Source organism: Moschus berezovskii, chromosome 9, assembly GCF_049115385.1.
Source record: "Moschus berezovskii isolate FMDL1 chromosome 9, NW_MosBer_1.0, whole genome shotgun sequence".
NCBI classification, from domain to species: Eukaryota; Metazoa; Chordata; class Mammalia; order Artiodactyla; family Moschidae; genus Moschus; species Moschus berezovskii.
In genome coordinates, this window is record NC_142468.1 from 24,445,683 (window position 1) to 24,463,051 (window position 17,369).

Here is a 17,369-nt window from a genome sequence, read left to right on the forward strand (position 1 = left end):
CCTCCTGTTTCAAAAAACTGTAGATGTTTGATTTGTTTTTATGACATCTGAAAGAAAAATTTAGTTTCTCCAGCTATGGCTGGGAAGACCAGACCAACTGCAGGTTCTCCCCTACTTTCTAATCTATATTTGAACAATGCTACAGTAAAATATAGACTACCTTATATTTTTAAAAAACTCCTTTATACCACTTCACCTTGCTAAGTAAGCCATCTTTACTATTGCTTTTATCCAAGCAGCACCCTATCAGAATGGCATAATAATCTTCTCTCTCTTTTTCTAAATAACAAGGCCAACACAATGGATTTTAAATAATGACCAAGGATTTTTTTTATTCATTAAGTTTCAGTATCATTACAGAAAATGTTATGGTACAGAGTTGTTTAACATTGTTTTTTCTTTGCTCTTGATTTCCACATGAATGCTGGTAACACTAATATCTGTACAAGATCAGTCTTTGATTTTATTTTTTGTTCTGTACAATTTTAAATGTATTGGTTAAAAAGGCTGTCAGCACTTAAGGAAGCATTTTTCCCCCCGGTTTGTTTGTTCAAATAAAAGGTATCCAGTTACTGCCCAAGAGTACTGTGCCCCGAGGCTACTGGGATGAGAGGCGCTCCTCCCGGACGCTCTGCGGGGATGGCTCTCCTTGAGGCAGGGCCGGGCCGCCACCCAGTCACTCTTTGCTTGGCACTGTGCACATACACACGAGATACATGATAAAGAACAAGCGGAAGCTCTCTGTGAAGCAGTTATGAAGCATACTAAGAAGGGAAATCCAAGTGTTGCCTACGCTAGTATAAATAAGCAGACAGCCTTGATTTAAGAGCATAAGTAGTTGTATTTTAAAGATGAGAAAAACACAAGTTCTGCAGGCACCTACCGCTGTCTACTAAAAGCTATCGCTATCAGACCTAGCATTGAACACACAAAGCAATTTGCAAGAAAGGAAAAATTTGCTTTGATATAATCAGAATAGAGTTGTCTGTTAAGATTTATTTTTAGGTGTTTTTTTCTTTAAAAGGTATTTAAATTCTTTTGAAATATAGTTCAAGATGTTGACTATACAGATCAACTTTTATCCGAATCAGAAAAACTAGCTGTGCCGTTGCATATTACAGGATACAGTCAATGATATGTGGACATGCATCAAAGCTTTCTCCCACCGGTGACCATCATAGCCGTCCGATGACCATGACGTCCACCACTTCGCCCTTGTGGAGCTCCACGTACTGCTCTGTCTTTGGAGGAAGCATCAGTAATCCGTTGGCGCTGCGCATGCTCATCAGACGGCTGCTCATCTGATTACCTAGGAGGAAATACCTTATTACAGTGGCAGCAGCATCACAGTGTATGCACGTGGAGCCCTTGTAGTTCTTCTCAAAATAAAAACTGATGAACAGAAACACAGGTCTTCAAGAGGAAGAAAGATGATCAGACTTCCCAGTATCTTTTTCAGGTGACCTAGCTACTGTATACTACTACCTTCTCACTGAACTTTAAAAAATAAACAATAAAAATTATTGTTTAAGAGCACGAAACCAAAATCTTACAGCACTATGGAAAATGCCACTGAATTTCTCAATTCAGGCTAAGGTGTGATGTGTGTCTAAAAGAGAGGCTTTTAAAACCTATTAAAATAATTATGATAATAACACCAGGGGCTACCATTTCTTTTGTATTTACTTAAGTAGCAGACAAGGTGGTAGGCATTTTATTCAACTACTTTATTTAATTCTCGACACCTCAAAAGAGGTTAGGTAACTTACCTATGGTCCTACTAATTAGTTGGTGGCCAATTTGCAAGCAATCTCTGATGGCAAAGCCCATGTACTTACTCACTGTGCTAACTTATGTTTGCACTTAATAGGATCTTTGTTTAAATTTTTCTGGAATTGCATCAAAAGTCAGGTAAAATATCACTAGAGAAGTTGGGGATAAAAATTTAAAGTCTACATTAGGTAACTACAGAACTCAATTATCAAAGTTGATTTCTGAGTCCTTAGAACTTACCAATATCTAGGGTATAGTAAAGGCTACAGAGAATCATACTCTAATTGGGCTTTAATGTCACATTTCAGCATGGCATAGCCACAGTCCCCTCCTTTTCCTAAAACCAAAGTTATGTTTAGAATTTACTGGTTGAACAAACAGATAAAAATCTTCTGTAATTCTAGATTTGTATTTCAAACGTTTATCTAGAAATATGGTTCCAAGGAATAACTAAACAATTATTAGTCTTTTTTCTCTTGTCCTGTTATGTCACACTGTTTAGGAATAACTTAACATCTAATCTCTCAAAAGGAAAAACGTACAACAATTACAAAATTAGGTATACTCAAGGAAGGAGATTATACAAAAATTTGTGTTTTAACAGAATGGGTGCAAAGAGATACCTGCAGGTGTGCATGACTAACCTGTACTCTGTGCCCAAGGTAGTGGTTCTTGGTGGTGCCAAGTCAGTATACACCGATGGTATTCTGGGCGAGGATCCAGTTTTACATCACATGATAACTACAGAAAAAAGAGGAAAGGAAAACAAACTCAATCACTCCTAAACTTGATCATCTCTTAAAACTATAGGGTGGTGGTGGTTGTGCAAAGAGTGCAATGGACAGGGAAATATCCTGGCATTCTATTGTTTCCACCACTGCCATCTTATGTTCTTAATACAGGAAGTTCAGAGGTTGGGCTGCTCTGGTAAAAAGAGAAAAGAAGGCTAAGAAGTTGGTACTTGCAGTAGGGAAAAGGGTAGACGAAAAATACATAGTCTATTTTTGAAGTCTAATTTGACCTATGAATTGAGAAATTAAGGCAGATATTTTAACACTGAAAATAAAGGAGGTAGACAAACAAGCTCAACATACATTTATCTGTCTATACATCCATTTGTCCATCTATCCATCCATCCATCCAGTAAACAGATTTACTGAGGTGCTAGTTTAGCAACTCACTAATATACTTATCTTTAATATAAAAGGGATACTTTATTTCACTTTTGAAATTTTCATTGGAGTACAAATGATTTACAATGTTGTGTTAGTTTCGGATGTAAAACAAAACAAATCAGTTATACATATATCTACTCATTTTTAGATTCATTTCCGTAGGCCATTACAGAGTATGGAGTAGAGTTCCCTGTGCTATGCAGTAGGTCCTTATTGGTTATCTATCTTATATATACTACATACATAGTAGTGTGTATCAGTTCAGTTCAGTCGCTCAGTCGTGACCAACTCTTTGCGTATAGGTCATCCTAGTTTTCCAATTTATCCCTTCTCTCTTCTTATTCTCTGGTGGGCTTTCCTGGTGGTTCACTGGTGAAGAACCTGCCTGCCAATGCAGGAGATGTGGGTTTGATCCCTGGGCTGGGAAGATTCCTTGCAGAAGGAAGTGGCAACTCACTCCAGTATTCTTGCCTGGGAAATCCCATGGATAGAGGTCGCAAAAGAGGTCGATATAACTTAGCAACTAAACAACAACACAACCTCCTCACTCCCTGGTAATCATAAATTTGTTTTCTACATCTGTAAGTCTATTTATGTTTTGTAGGTAAGTTCATTTGTACCTTTTTTAGGTTCCACATATAAATGATATCATGATATTTGTCTTTCTCTGTCTGACTTACTTCACTCAGTATGATAATCTATAGGTTTATCCAGGTTGCTGCAAATGGCTTTATTCCATTCTTTTTCATGAATGAGTAATATTTCACAGTGTATTAAAAAGCAGAGACATTACTTTACCAACAAAGGTCCATATAGTCAAAGCTATGATGGAAGGACTGATGCTAAAGCTGAAACTTCAATACTTTGGCCACCTCATGCGTCGAGTTGACTCACTGGAAAAGACTCTGATGCTGGGAAAGGTTGGGGGCGGGAGGGGAAGGGGATGACAGAGAATGAGATGGCTGGATGGCATCACCGACTCTGTGGACATGAGTTTGAGTGAACTCCGGGAGTTGGTGATGGACAGGGAGGCCTGGCGTGCTATGATTCAAGGGGTCGCGGAGAGTCGGACACGACTGAGCAACTGAACTGAACTGAATGGTTTTTCCAGTAGTCACATATGGATGTGAGATTTGGACCATAAAGAAGGCTGAGTGCAGAAAAATTGATGCTTCTGAACTGTGGTGTTGGAGAAGACTCTTCAGAGTCCCTTGGACTGCAAGGAGATCAAACCAGTCAATCCTAAAGGAAATCAATCCTGAATATTCATTGGAAGGACTGATGCTGAAGCTCCAATACTTTGGCCACCTGACGCGACTCATTAGAAAAGACCCTGATGCTGGGAAAGATAGAAGGAAGGAGAAGAAGGGGACGATAGAGGATGAGATAGTTGGATGGCAGACTGACTCAATGGACATGAGTCTGAGCAAGCTTTGGGAGACGGTGACAGACAAGGGGGCCTGGTGTGCTGCAGTCCATGGGGTCGCAAAGGGTTGCACACGACTGAGTGACTGAACAACAATTATTCTAACTAGGTTTTCTCTTTGGAATCTAGACTAAAATTCAATTCAAGTGTGTTTCTCCTTAAGTAAACCACACTCAACTCTTTAAGTGATATTACTTATGTTTATACCCTATTTTGTATCTACTGAGGGGGGTAACTTGCCCTTGTTCCTAATTTATTCTGTGCTTGCAAGCACAGAAAAAAGGGCAAGTTACCCCCCTCCCGGAGAAGACAATGGCACCCCATTCCAGTACTGTTGCCTGGAAAATCCCATGGACGGAGGAGCCTGGTAGGCTGCAGTCCGTGGGGTTGAGAAGAGTCGGACACGACTGAGCAACTTCAGTTTCACTTTTCACTTCCATGCATTGGAGAAGGCAATGGCAATCCACTCCAGTGTTCATGCCTGGAGAATCCCAGGGATGGGGGAGCCTGGTGGGCTGCCATCTATGGAGTCGCACAGAGTCGGACACGACTGAAGCGACTTAGCAGCAGCAGCAGTAGATACAAAATAGGGTATAAACATAAGTAATATCACATAAAAGAGTTGATTCTGTACTTTCCTGAGGACAAAAATCTCTATCTTTCCACCTCTCCCCATGGGTATGTGTGTTCTACAGTTCTAAACCATACGGACTGCCACATGGCTGTGTCATTTGCTACATGTTTAAGCTTCTTCCCAGCAGTGGCACTGACTGGCTCATGGATGGCAGTGCAGTGCAGCAAATACTAGACTGTGAGGATACCAGCACCTAGGTTCTATTCCCAGTCTTACTGTCAACTGCTGTGCTGAACTGGAAAGTTATTTTGCTTTCCCATACCTGTTTGTTCATCTACAAAATGGGATTGTTTGTTTTAAGGGAGTATATTTATGTTCATTTAATAAATAAGAACTGCATCAATTTGAAGTGAATGAATGTTTTTCACAGCCTCAAAGAGCTGTTCCTTTTTTAGCAAGAGATGAAGCTAATCAGGTTTTTGTGGTATTTTACTGAAATGCAGAATACTTTATTCACTAATATATTTAGTTGTACTGACATTATAGTTCTGGTATATTACATCAGTTAACTAAAGAAAGCACCTATTTACTATGAGCATCAGTGATTAAAATAATGATGGACCATGAGTAAATATACACATATATTTTGGTGGAAGAACACTGCAAATTGTGGATGTTTTACTTTTTTTCCACTCATTCAAAACTGGGCAGTGAGCTATGGACCAGGAGTCCTCTGCTTCCTTTGAGTATTTTTCTGGTGCATAGCAGTCACTCAAGAGATAAAACTGTATTATTTGGTGTGGTATTATATGGTATGCTCTACATGTAAATATCTAATGGAGAGAATTAGAAAAGGAAAAAAAGAAAGGTCAATGAAATGAGATGAAAAGCTACGGACTGGGAGAAAACACTTATACAAAGCATGCCTGATAAAGACCTGTTATCCAAAATAAACAAAAAATTCTTAAAACTCAACAATAAGAACATGAACAATCCAATTAAAAACTGGGCAAAAGACTGAGCACCATATCAATGAAGATACATATATGAGAAGTAAGCATATGAAAAAATGTTCAACATCATATAGGGAATTGGAAATTAAAACAACAATGAGATATCAATAGATATCTACTAGAAAGGCCAAAAATCCAAAACACTGGCCACACCAAATCCTGTTGAGAATGTGGAAGAACAGGGGTGGGAACACAAAATGATACAGCTATTTTGGAAGACATTTTGGCATTTCTTACAAATCTAAATATATCTTATCATACAATCCAGCAATCACATTCCTTAGTATTTATCCAAGTGAACTGAAAGTTTATGTTCATACAAAAACTTGCACACAAATATGTTTAGCAGTTTTATTCATAATTGCCAAAATTGGAAGCAACAAAGATGCCCTTCAGTAGGTGAGTGGATAAATGGTGGCATAGTCAGAAAAAGGAATATTATTCTGTGCTAAAAAGAAATGAGCTATTTAGCCATGAAAAGTCATGAAGGGAACTTAAATTCATATTACTAAGTGAAAGAATACAATTTGAAAAGGTTACATACTGAATAATTCCAACAATATGATATTCTAGAAAAGGCAAAACTATGGAGACAGTAAAAAGACCAAGGTTAGTAGGGAGGGAGGAACGAACAGGCAGAGTGCAGAGGGTTTTGGGTTGTGAGAGTGTACAGCACTACAACAGTGTGTGATGTGTGTTAAGTCGCTCAGTCGTGTCCGACTCTGTGACCCTATGGACTGTAGCCTGCCAGGCTCCTCTGTCCATAGGATTCTCCAGGCAAGAATACTGGAGTGGGTTGTTATGCCCTCCTCCAGGGGAATCTTCCCAACCCAGGGGTCAATACATGTAATTGTACATCTATCAAGACCCATGGAATGAATACACAACAGCAAGAGTGAATCCTAATGTAGACTATGGACTTTGGGGGATAATGAATGTGTCACTGTAGGTTCACCGACTGTAACAAATGTACCATTGTGGTATAGGATGTCAACAGTTGGGGAGATTGTGTGTGTGTGTGTGTATGGGGTGCCTAGAAGAATTAATACAGGAACTCTTGGTACTTTCTGCTTAATTTTGCTGCGAACCTGGATGGGCTATAAAAAACAAAATTTGTTAATTATAAAAGGGGAGAATATTTTGTCCTTCCTCTTTGTCTTGTCCATCTTTTAGAGAAATGACCTCAAAGAATTATCTAGCATAGTAAGTAATTAACTGTAAATATAGTATAATAATGTTGTTATGGGGCCATTTATATGGTATAAAAGGGCGCAAAGAAGTAAATAATCAGCCTTCTTAGGGACACTGGGAAAGGATTCACAGAGGGCATGATGATGCCTGAGTCTTATGATTAAGGAATTTTCTAAACTGAGAAAAGAGAAGGTGGTGGTTAGGAGAGAACCTCCTAGGAAGGCGATCTCATGCTCATCCTGGAGGCAGTAAAAAGCTTGGTATGGTCAGAATGCAGGATGGGAAGCAGATAACACTGGAGGGAAAACAGGTCTTGGGATGGAGGGCCTTCTATACTCACTTGAGTGTCTAAATTTAACCCTGGGGTCATGGGAAGCATTGAAGAATTTTAATTGGAGGTACTGACAATGATTAGACAGAAAAGGGATTTAAAAAGAGGCAAGATTAGAGGAAGAGAAATCATCAAATGTCGGTGCCATCATTCAAATCAGGCTTATCTGGCTACAAAACACAGGGGATGTGGACAGTGGAGGGGACGTTAGGAGAATGGTGAAGATCTGGAAGGCTGCAGTAAGGAATGGAAAAAGCCGATCCACAAGATATAAAGGTTCTTTAAGGGGAATTTTGGCCCCTCCTGAGATTTGTAAATTGGAAGTGATAACTTGAACAGATGTACACTCTTCTCCAGTTGTACTCAGTGCCCTGGGAATAAAAATGAAGGACAAAGAAGGGAAAACGGATTCAACTTTGTGGATTCTTAGAGTGACTGTAGTAGAAGGAAGGAGAGGCAAAAAGTAAATTGAGGGTGTTAGAAAAAGTTGAAGTGACACACCATAGGATTTAGGCTGGATGAGAAAAGGGTTAAAGCCAGAAGGGGCATATGGACTGAGGACAGAGGGTGAGGTGTTTAAATTCTTTTATATCTACTGGTAGGTAACTTGCCATTGTTCTTGAACTGTATATCAGAGTCGGTGAGTTTTGAGATGGAGAACTTCATGGCATTGAAAAGGACGGGCATGTGAGCAGCTGAAGCAAAAATAAAATTATCAAGAATTATGGAAATAAAGCAACTGATGATAAGAGGTCAGGCACAAAAGGAGACTTTTAGACAACTGCCAAAACCTGAATGTGTTTGGAACGTTTGCTGGTGATAAATGGCAAGGTGAAAGCTCCAGGAGACTTGGGGGGAGAGGTTGGACTAACTGCTGCATAGACTAGAGAAGAGAGTTTGTGAGAAAACAGATGACAAAAGGGGATTCTATTTGAGTGGAGGCCCCAGGTGACTCCTTCTAGGCCCTGCTGATATTGAGGGCCTGGATTCTGTTTGAGTCTTGTCAAAGCTTCCAAAGAGTGGTTTTAAAGGAGCTTGACACTAACTCTTAAAAGTACTAGAGAAGTTATAAGCGCTGATTTCATTAGTCTAAAAGAGAGGGGCTTGAGTTCATTTGTCCCACAAATCATCTGAAATTTATCATGTAACATTAAAATTCTTATGCATGCTGGTACAGATCAGTTTCAACTTCATTTTCCCAAAGTTTCTATAACCTGGTTATAATTTTCATCTCCTAGTAATAATAAAACTGGCTTACACTGCTTATAAATCACAGTTCTATCATTTTCAATATCTGTTTTCAATCAATCTATAGGCCATAATATTCTCACATAACAGGCATTCAATTATATCTTGTGATGATCAATGACTAACCTTTTTTAAAAGCTAAATAATGTTCCATTGTACACATATACATAATTTTCCTTATCTATTCATCTGTTGTTGGAAATCTGGGTTGCTTCCTTATCTTTGCTATAGAGGATAATGCTACAACGAATGGTCAGGTGCAAATATCACTTTGAGATCCTGATTTCAATTATTTTGGACATATATCCAAAAGTGAGATTGTTGGCTCATATGGTAGTTTTACTTTTAATTTTTGAGGAAACTCCATACTGTTTCCCATGAGGCAACATGGATATACCTAGAAGACATCATACCAAGTGAAATAAGCTAGTTACAAAAGTACTGCCAGATTCCACTCACAGGAAGTCTCTAAAACAGTGAGACTCACAGAGGTGAAGGATTGAACAGTGGTTGTCAGGAGCTGAGGGATGGAGGAAATGGAAAATTGTTGTTCAACAGATATACAGTTTCTGTTATGCAAGGTGAATTAGCTCTAAGGCATCTGCTATACAGTATATTAGCTATAGTTATGTGGTACTGTGCATTTTAAAATACTTCAAGAGGATAGTTTTCATATTAAATGCTCTTACCATGAAACAAACAAAATCAAAGAACACAAAGGGATTTCTGGAGGCGATGGACGTTGTTTAGTACCTTGACTGTGGTGATGGTATCATGGGTGTTTGTGTTTGTCCAAATTTTTCAAAATGTCTGCATTAAATATGTGCAATTTGTGTATATAAATTATACCTCAGTAAAAAGCAGACGCATTACTTTGCCAACAAAGGTCCATCTAGTCAAGGCTATGGTTTTTCCAGTGGTCATGTATGGATGTGAGAGTTGGACTGTGAAGAAAGCTGATCACTGAAGAATTGATGCTTTTGAACTGTGGTGCTGGAGAAGACTCTTGAGAGTCCCTTGGACTGCAAGGAGATCCAACCAGTCCATTTTAAAGGAGATCGATCCTGGGTGTTCACTGGAGAAACTCCAATACTTTGGCCACCTCATGCAACGAGTTGACTCACTGGAAAAAACTCTGATGCTGGGAAGGATTGGGGGCGGGAGGAGAAGGGGATGACAGAGAATGAGATGGCTGGATGGCATCACCGACTCGATGGACATGAGTTTGAGTGAACTCCGGGAGTTGGTGATGGACAGGGAGGCCTGGAGTGCTGTGATTCATGGGGTCGCAAAGAGTTGGTCATGACTGAGCGACTGGACTGAACTGAAATCTTAAAAGAAAAAAGCACTGGCTTAGTATTAGTTTAAACTGCCAGGAAAATCGTTCATAGTTATACAGAAACTACATTACATAGCTGACTAGTAGTAAATCAAGTTGAAGTTAGTGTGGTGAGAAGGGGACTGTAATTTCTGAGTGACTTTTACTGCAGGTATGACTCCTCAGCCTTAGTAGTACTTTCCCAAACAATATGGTCACCCTTTCCTTCTGTTTCACTAGAGTCTCTTTCTGGTTCTTTGTCTTCTTCTGAACTGTTTAAAATTGATCAGTGGGGTCACAGAAAAAGTGATCAAATAAATTGCTATTCTCTTTAAGTTTACCTAGGGAAAAGGGAATTTTTATCCCTCCTTCCATAGGGTTTAGTATTATTTTAGTATTCTGTTGACCATTTTGTCATTATATATCCATTCCTAAATGGACTTCTAGCTGAAGAAAATTATTCCCTTTAGGAGTCGTGGAATAATGTGGGAAGGGAATAAAGGGGACTCCTTTCCCTTTGTTTTCTATCATGAAGAGAGGAATATAATCATATTTTCCCTCAAAATTGCCTCAATGGACATGAGTTTGAGCAAGCTCTGGGAAATGGTGAAGGACAGGGAAGCCTGGTATGCTACAGAGGCTCGCACAGAGTACGACATGGCTGAGTGACTGAATAACAACAATATAAAATTCTAGATGTTTGGGTAGTTAAAAAAATCATATTCTTATTTGTTATTAGGCTTCAGTTTTAGTTTCTGGTCATTAGAAAACATTACCCTGGCTTTGATGATGGTTGGCCGAGGATCCAAGATGCCTTGCATCTTTCTCAGTGCAGGCACAACAAAGAGATTGCAGGTGACCACGGCTGACACAGGATTCCCTGGAAGTCAACCAAGCAGTTATTTATAGTACACACATAGAAATTTGCCAAAAAATCATGAATGTCTACACCTTCAGGTAGCAAAGGGAATGAAGTGACTAACCACTAGCCTTCCTCTTTTGAATCACCTTGAATCCAAGGATGCCAGAATAGAGCTATAGTCAACCAAATGGCAGAGTGTGTAAACATTTGGATCTGCCAGTGAAACGCAGACTTCTGATGCACAGAAGCTGCTGAACACCATTTACCTTTGCTTTCCTGAGAGCCATACATTGAAGCCCTTACTAATCAGTTTGTACTTGTTATTTTTAAAATGGCATAAAATTACATAGTAACACATACTCAGTGCAAAAAAAATATTAGCAAGTAGGATAAGCATAAAGAAATTTCATAATCCTCCCTACCCAGAAATTTCTTTAAATTAAAAAATATAAAACTAAATGATTTAAAATGTGAAGGATTTGAAGGTGAATACTGTTAGGAACTGAATGATGTTTCCCTCAAATTCAATATGTTGAAGTCTTAATCCTTCAGTGTGACTGTATTTAGAGATAGGACTGTTAAAGGAGTAACAAAGGTTAAATGGGCTTCCCAGGTGGCACCAGTGGTAAAGAACCTGCCTGCCAATGTAGGAGAGGTAAGAGACACAGGTTCAATCCCTGGGTAGGGAAGATTCCCTGGAGAAGGACATGGGAACCCACTCCAGTATTCTTGCCTGGAGAATCCCATGGACAGATGGAGCCTGGCAGGCTACAGTCCATAGGGTCGCAAACAGTCGGACACAACTAAAGCAACTTAGCACGCATGCGAAGTTCAATGAGGTTGTAAGGGTAAGGTTCTAATCCAATAGGACTGGTGTCCTCATAAAAAGAAAAAGAAACATGAGGAGTGTACACAGAAGAAAAGGTCATGTGGAGGCGTTGGGAGAAATTGGCTATCTGCAAGCAAGGGAGAAAGATCTTAACAGAAACCAACTGAGTTGGCACCTTAAGCTTAGACTTCTAGTCTCCAGGACTGGAAGAAAACACATTTCTGTTGTTTAAGCCACTCAGTCTGTGATATTCTGCTTTGGCAGCCTGAGTAGAATAACACAAATGTCAAGTTCTTTTACAGTTAAAAGAAAAATTTGAGGAATTCAATTGTACCTCTCCAAGAAGAAATCTGGGTGTGTCATGCACTTCAAAGGCAGATAAGGTAGGCTATGAAAAAATGATTGAGCTGAGAATAACAGATTTAGTTTCTTGTGTGGTATTGTTAACTAACAAAGCTATGTGACCCTGGCAAGAGTTCCAAACCTTTCTAGGTCTAACTTCACTCAATCACAAAATAAAAAGTTTGGATGATATGAGTCTCAATATCCCTGTTGGTTCTAAAATTATAATTTTACTAATACTTTTATACAGTGATATCTGACTGTGCCTGTGTGTGTGTATATCTATATCTACATATATATAGTGGGGGTAGGGAATGGCTTGTGCTTTTAGATTCCCTTGGCCTGGTTATGTGATGCTAATTTCATCATCAAAATAAAAGGCAATGGCTGGTTTAGCCTATTACTAGCTAAAACCATACCTTTAATTTTCTTCTACCTACAAAAGCAGTTAAAAAGAGATTTTTTTAAAGTTGTAAAGTGATGAGTGACACAATTATTTCAGTAGAAAAAATTGTTGTTTTTCTGAGTTATTCCACAGGATAGCAGACTCTTAGTGACAATTAAGTGCTTTACTCTTGAATCAAAATGTAAACAGATGGAAATTTTTCTGGGAAAGCCAAAAAAAAGGAAAAAAAAAAAAAGCTCAACAATGACTACAGTATTCCTGTAATGCTACTGCTTGATAAAATTACTCTATAAAAAATGAATTGCTCGATGTAAAAAAGAGAGACTGAAAGAATCAACATCAAAAACCTGAAAATGGTCATTATTTCAGGTAAGGGAGATTATGGATAACATTTCTTACTGCTTATCTAAGTATTTTCTAATGTTTTACAGTGAACACATTACTAGAATAAGTTTAAAAAGTTAAAAAAAGGAACAAGTAGATACACAAGGCTTGCAAAATCCAATTCTGAGTTTTCAAATCCTTGTAAAAAGAACCACTTTGCTGGTTTTACAATCGGAACACGTGAATTGTTGCTGCCCTCTTTCGGTACCTTCAGGCTGAGCATAGAAAATCTCTGAGGAGCAATTTGAAAAGTAGGCTATTTAATTGTAACTTCTTTGGCAGATAAACAACACTTTGTTAGTAATGGCAAAACAGGCTCCCACTATAACATACTTCATAGGCCAAGTCATATCTTCTGTAGACAACATAAACAGTCTCTTCTAAGCAAAATGAAGCTAGAAAGGGGTTACCCTTTCTCTATATAACGGTGTTCAGAGTATCCAGATGCATTTTGAGAGCTAAAACTTTACTGACATGTCCTCTCTCTTAATATGACAGAAATCAAACCTCTTTTATGCTTATAGATAAGGGGCTTTAAAAATGTTTTTAAAGGTCTAAAATTTTTTGCCTGCCTTTTCTATCTCTGAGATTTATTAACTATAAAAAAGCAAATAAGCATCCCAAAGCCACCAGACTTGTACATCTGAAAGGAATAAGTAGGTTATTTTCTGAAGGAATCTATGCCAAAAAATAGAGAATGGAACATTGCTTACAGATGAGAGGATAATTTTAGAAGTTGAAAAAATAACAAGTAGATGCGATGTTGTATTTCTGTTGTTGTTCTAGTATCTATCTGCAGGGGTGATTCAAGGCCCTTTGAGCACGATACTCAAGATGCTTATACTGCTAACTTTGACCAGTGTCCTATAAGTGCCCCAGAAAGATGTAGTAACAGGTAACGCTTATCTTCTTAGGGTCTGAATTGTGCTTTGAAAGGTACTATCTAATTTGAGTTTTGCACAAGCCCTATGAAGCATATATTTGCCCCATTTTATAGATGAAGAAACAGCTTCAGAGAGATTATGCGATTTGTTCAAGGTCATACAGTATGCAAAGCTGGGGCTTGAGCCCAGGTCTTTCAGATTCCAAATCATGTGCTCTGATACAGGACTGGTCACCTGGGGCACAAAAAAATTTTGGTTATTTTTCCAGAAAAAGCAAAAGAAAGTATTTAAGTTATTCTTACCTGGGAGTGCAAAGATTATTTTTCTTACACCATCAATATCTAAAGTTGCAAATGTCGTTGGCAGGCTAGAGGAAAAATAGAAGATATTTGTTAGTGACTGCTAAGCAATTTGATGAGTAAATTAAATACTGCAGGTTTCTTGTTATATGATTCTTCATACAGATCACTTACTCTCTAAAAATATTTTTCTGTTGACTCTCCTTTAAACCTTTATAACCTGCAGTGAAGCATAATTAAATTAATTTGTTTTTAGCATCTTCTGTTTTTAACCAACACTTCCTGGTTTTCTGTAGTTTACTTTGTTTCCTTCTTGACAGTGCCAAAGAAGTGTATCCAAAACCCCAGTTTCTCTAGCCCTTTAGTTTAAAAGTTTCTAATGTGTTTACTTCCTGCTGACCAGTAACAATCATTCTTTTTATCAGATGACTATCTGGTAAGACATGTCTATCAGATAACTGCCTATTGTTGAAGATGGGTATTTCTCAGCCCTTTAAGACTATACTCAGCAATAAACATAAAAGCTTCCCTATGAAGGGAATTTTTAGAAACATCAAAATAAAATATCATGACTAGAACAAAATTAAAGTAATAATAATATTTAAAATTTATTTTAAAAATTAATTTATTTTAATTGGAGGCTAGTTACTTTACAATATTGTGGTGGTTTTTGCCATACATTGACATGAATCAGCCAAGGGTGTACATGTGTCTCCCTGTCCCGAAACCCTTCCCACCTCCCTCCCCATCCCATCCCTCTGTGTTGTCCCAGTGCATTGGCTTTGAGTGCCCTTAAAGCAATAATAATTTTAAAATATTCTTATATTTCCTTAAGGGTCTGACAAGAATCCTCGTCATGGGGTTTGGAGAGGGGTATGAGTGGCATGAAGGCGGCAGGCAGTAAATAATAGTAATTCTTTTTCTATCGACTACCCTTCACACAGAATCTCAGCTAAAATGTTTATTATATAAATGAAACTTGAATGATACAAAATTCTTAGGGAATGCTGAAATTTCCACATAACTAAAAAAACTACCCAAACTGTTTTCCTTTTTACTATTTTCACTGATGGGCTGAATGAGAAAAGGATCACTCACCCATAACCTTTTGCAGTAATACAATGAACATTAACATTTTTGATGAATCGCAGCCATCATTAACTAATTCTACTCTGCTATGATACTGGGTTACCAGAGTCTTAAACCATAACATGACAGCATACACTGCAATGTTTCTACAGTTCTTGCTTCTGCTTTTTCTCCCCCTAGTGTTTTATTTTTCTGGGGTCCCCTTCATATGAGACTGCCATCATCTGACCCTTAAAACTGGCCTTAGGTTTGGGAACCAGAGAGTAGTAATAGTTATATTGATAGAATGATAACAACAATAATAATAGAAACTACCACTTTTAAAGAAACATCTAAGCATTATATCCATTATTTCATTTAATTATTACAAAAATCCTATGATGTGACAATTATTATTCCATTTTATAGATGACAAAAATGAGACTCAGAGATTGATTTAGCCAAAATCACTCAGATACAAAATGGGGAAACAAAGATTTGAACCAAGGTTTTTCTAACATTATGGTTCATAATTAGATAAGGGTCTCATAGGGTGTGCTGTGAAGTGTTACTATATTGGTTTCATAACATCCATTTTTGGCTACTGAGGCCTTTTTTGCTTACTTCCTGATTCTATGATGTATTTTAGAAAACAGAGATTAGACTGTCTTATCTATTTATAGATAGGTTATTTGGCAATCATTGTTACTGAGTGATGAAAATAATTTCCAAGGTACATTTTGACAACAGCTATGTTCACTGCAGATGACCCACAAAAACCGTGATTGGTAGATCTGGTTGATAATATTCCAAATGCTTTTTGAGTATCTATCTAAAATGAAAGAGGTTAATTGCACTCTGAATGCACTGTATGTGGGAAGAGCAAAGCTAAATTGTTCTTCAGCTTTTTATATTTCTTCTTGTTCTACTATTAAGTAGCAATTACTTTAAATTCTTATCTTCAGACAAGTATAAAATTCTGGCCAATTAAAGGAAACCCATTTAAAGTTCTAAACTCCTTTTTTATAGCAAACTAAAACACATACTAAGAGTGAGAAGGGAATACATGACACCTTCCCTCTATGTATTTAAAGCTAATTTAAATCATCTTTTGAATCTTGCAGACAGGTACTGTGATTTCTCTAAAGATACTCATTTTAAAAAGATTCTATTACAATAAAACATTTTGTAATCGTGCACTGCTATTATGATTGTCTTCTTGCTAGACTGTGAAGTTTCTGTTTAGGATCTGGAAAGCTATTTCCTTAAAACTCAACACCTGTTGTTCCTTTTCCTCTTGAGATCAGAATGTAACAGCTTTTAGACTTTAAAGGAGGAGAATAAATAGTAGGAACTGATGAACTCCTATAGCTAAAGTGAATGGTAATAACAGATTAAAAATAAAATGAGTACTTATTATATATCATAGGTGCTGAGATTAAATAATAGATATTACACAAATATTTCTCCCCTAGAGGTGAGGGCAAGTAATGTCAGCTTCTTTCTCACTGCAGAGAAATAATTCAATTTTTGCAGTTAGTGAAAAGTACATTGACATACTCATGGAATGGTCTCTGTATTCTAATCAAATTAGTACTGCCCATGGGGATAGGAATTTTAAAAAGTCTTGTGTACTCACAGCATAAACATATTTGCTTAAGACAAAATATTCTTAGTAAGAATGATCCCAATCCAACAGCTTCAATAGAAAAAGGTCCTGTCAGTGGCAGTCATATTGGAGCAACTACAGAAATACAACACCAAGAATTCTGAATTCTATTAGATTGTGGAAAGGCTTTAGGGATTATCTTAACTTGACACTTAAACATAAAGCCTGATCTCTGTCTTAGAACTGACATGAGGTGCCCAATAAATCAGGGACATCAGGAGGGCTGGCTTGACACTTAAAAAAGGCTTCTTTCTAGAAATTTATGCCATTTCCCGGCTATTTCTGCTATTACGGCTCACTTGTAATAACTGGAAGGTCCCACCTCTACTCTCAGGGTTCACATGAACACCCATCAGAGTATAACCCTGAACTAAAGCATCATCACCATTGTCCCTGATAGCGTGGAGGTGTGATGAAATGCTCACCCACACACTGAGGCCTTTCAACACTGTTTTTATAATGTTTATGTATCACAGACTTAGAGAGCAGCAGCGGTCTGAACAGACAGGCTATTGCTTAAAGACATGGCCACACATATTTTATCAACACCAATGTTTGCATTCTTTGAGGATTTATA

At 37.8% G+C, this 17,369-nt stretch overlaps 1 protein-coding gene across 5 annotated transcripts in view; it reads right to left on the reverse strand.

The window, feature by feature from the left end:
• Positions 1-280: 280 nt before the first annotated feature.
• The window catches only part of GPHN (gephyrin), a 546,447-nt gene continuing 529,358 nt past the window's right edge, over positions 281-17,369 (reverse strand). For 2 of the 5 annotated variants that reach the window (XM_055436134.2, XM_055436133.2), the window contains 4 exons: positions 14,059-14,123; positions 10,826-10,929; positions 2,418-2,514; positions 287-1,309 (listed from right to left, as the gene is read on the reverse strand). In XM_055436134.2, the coding sequence (XP_055292109.1) occupies positions 1,176-1,309; positions 2,418-2,514; positions 10,826-10,929; positions 14,059-14,123 (400 nt within the window). In that variant the 3' untranslated portion in view covers positions 287-1,175. Of the gene's footprint in view, positions 1,310-2,417; positions 2,515-10,825; positions 10,930-14,058; positions 14,124-17,369 lie in introns of all 5 variants that reach the window. The other 3 variants (XM_088839525.1, XM_055436130.2, XM_055436132.2) reach the window with 3 other exon arrangements.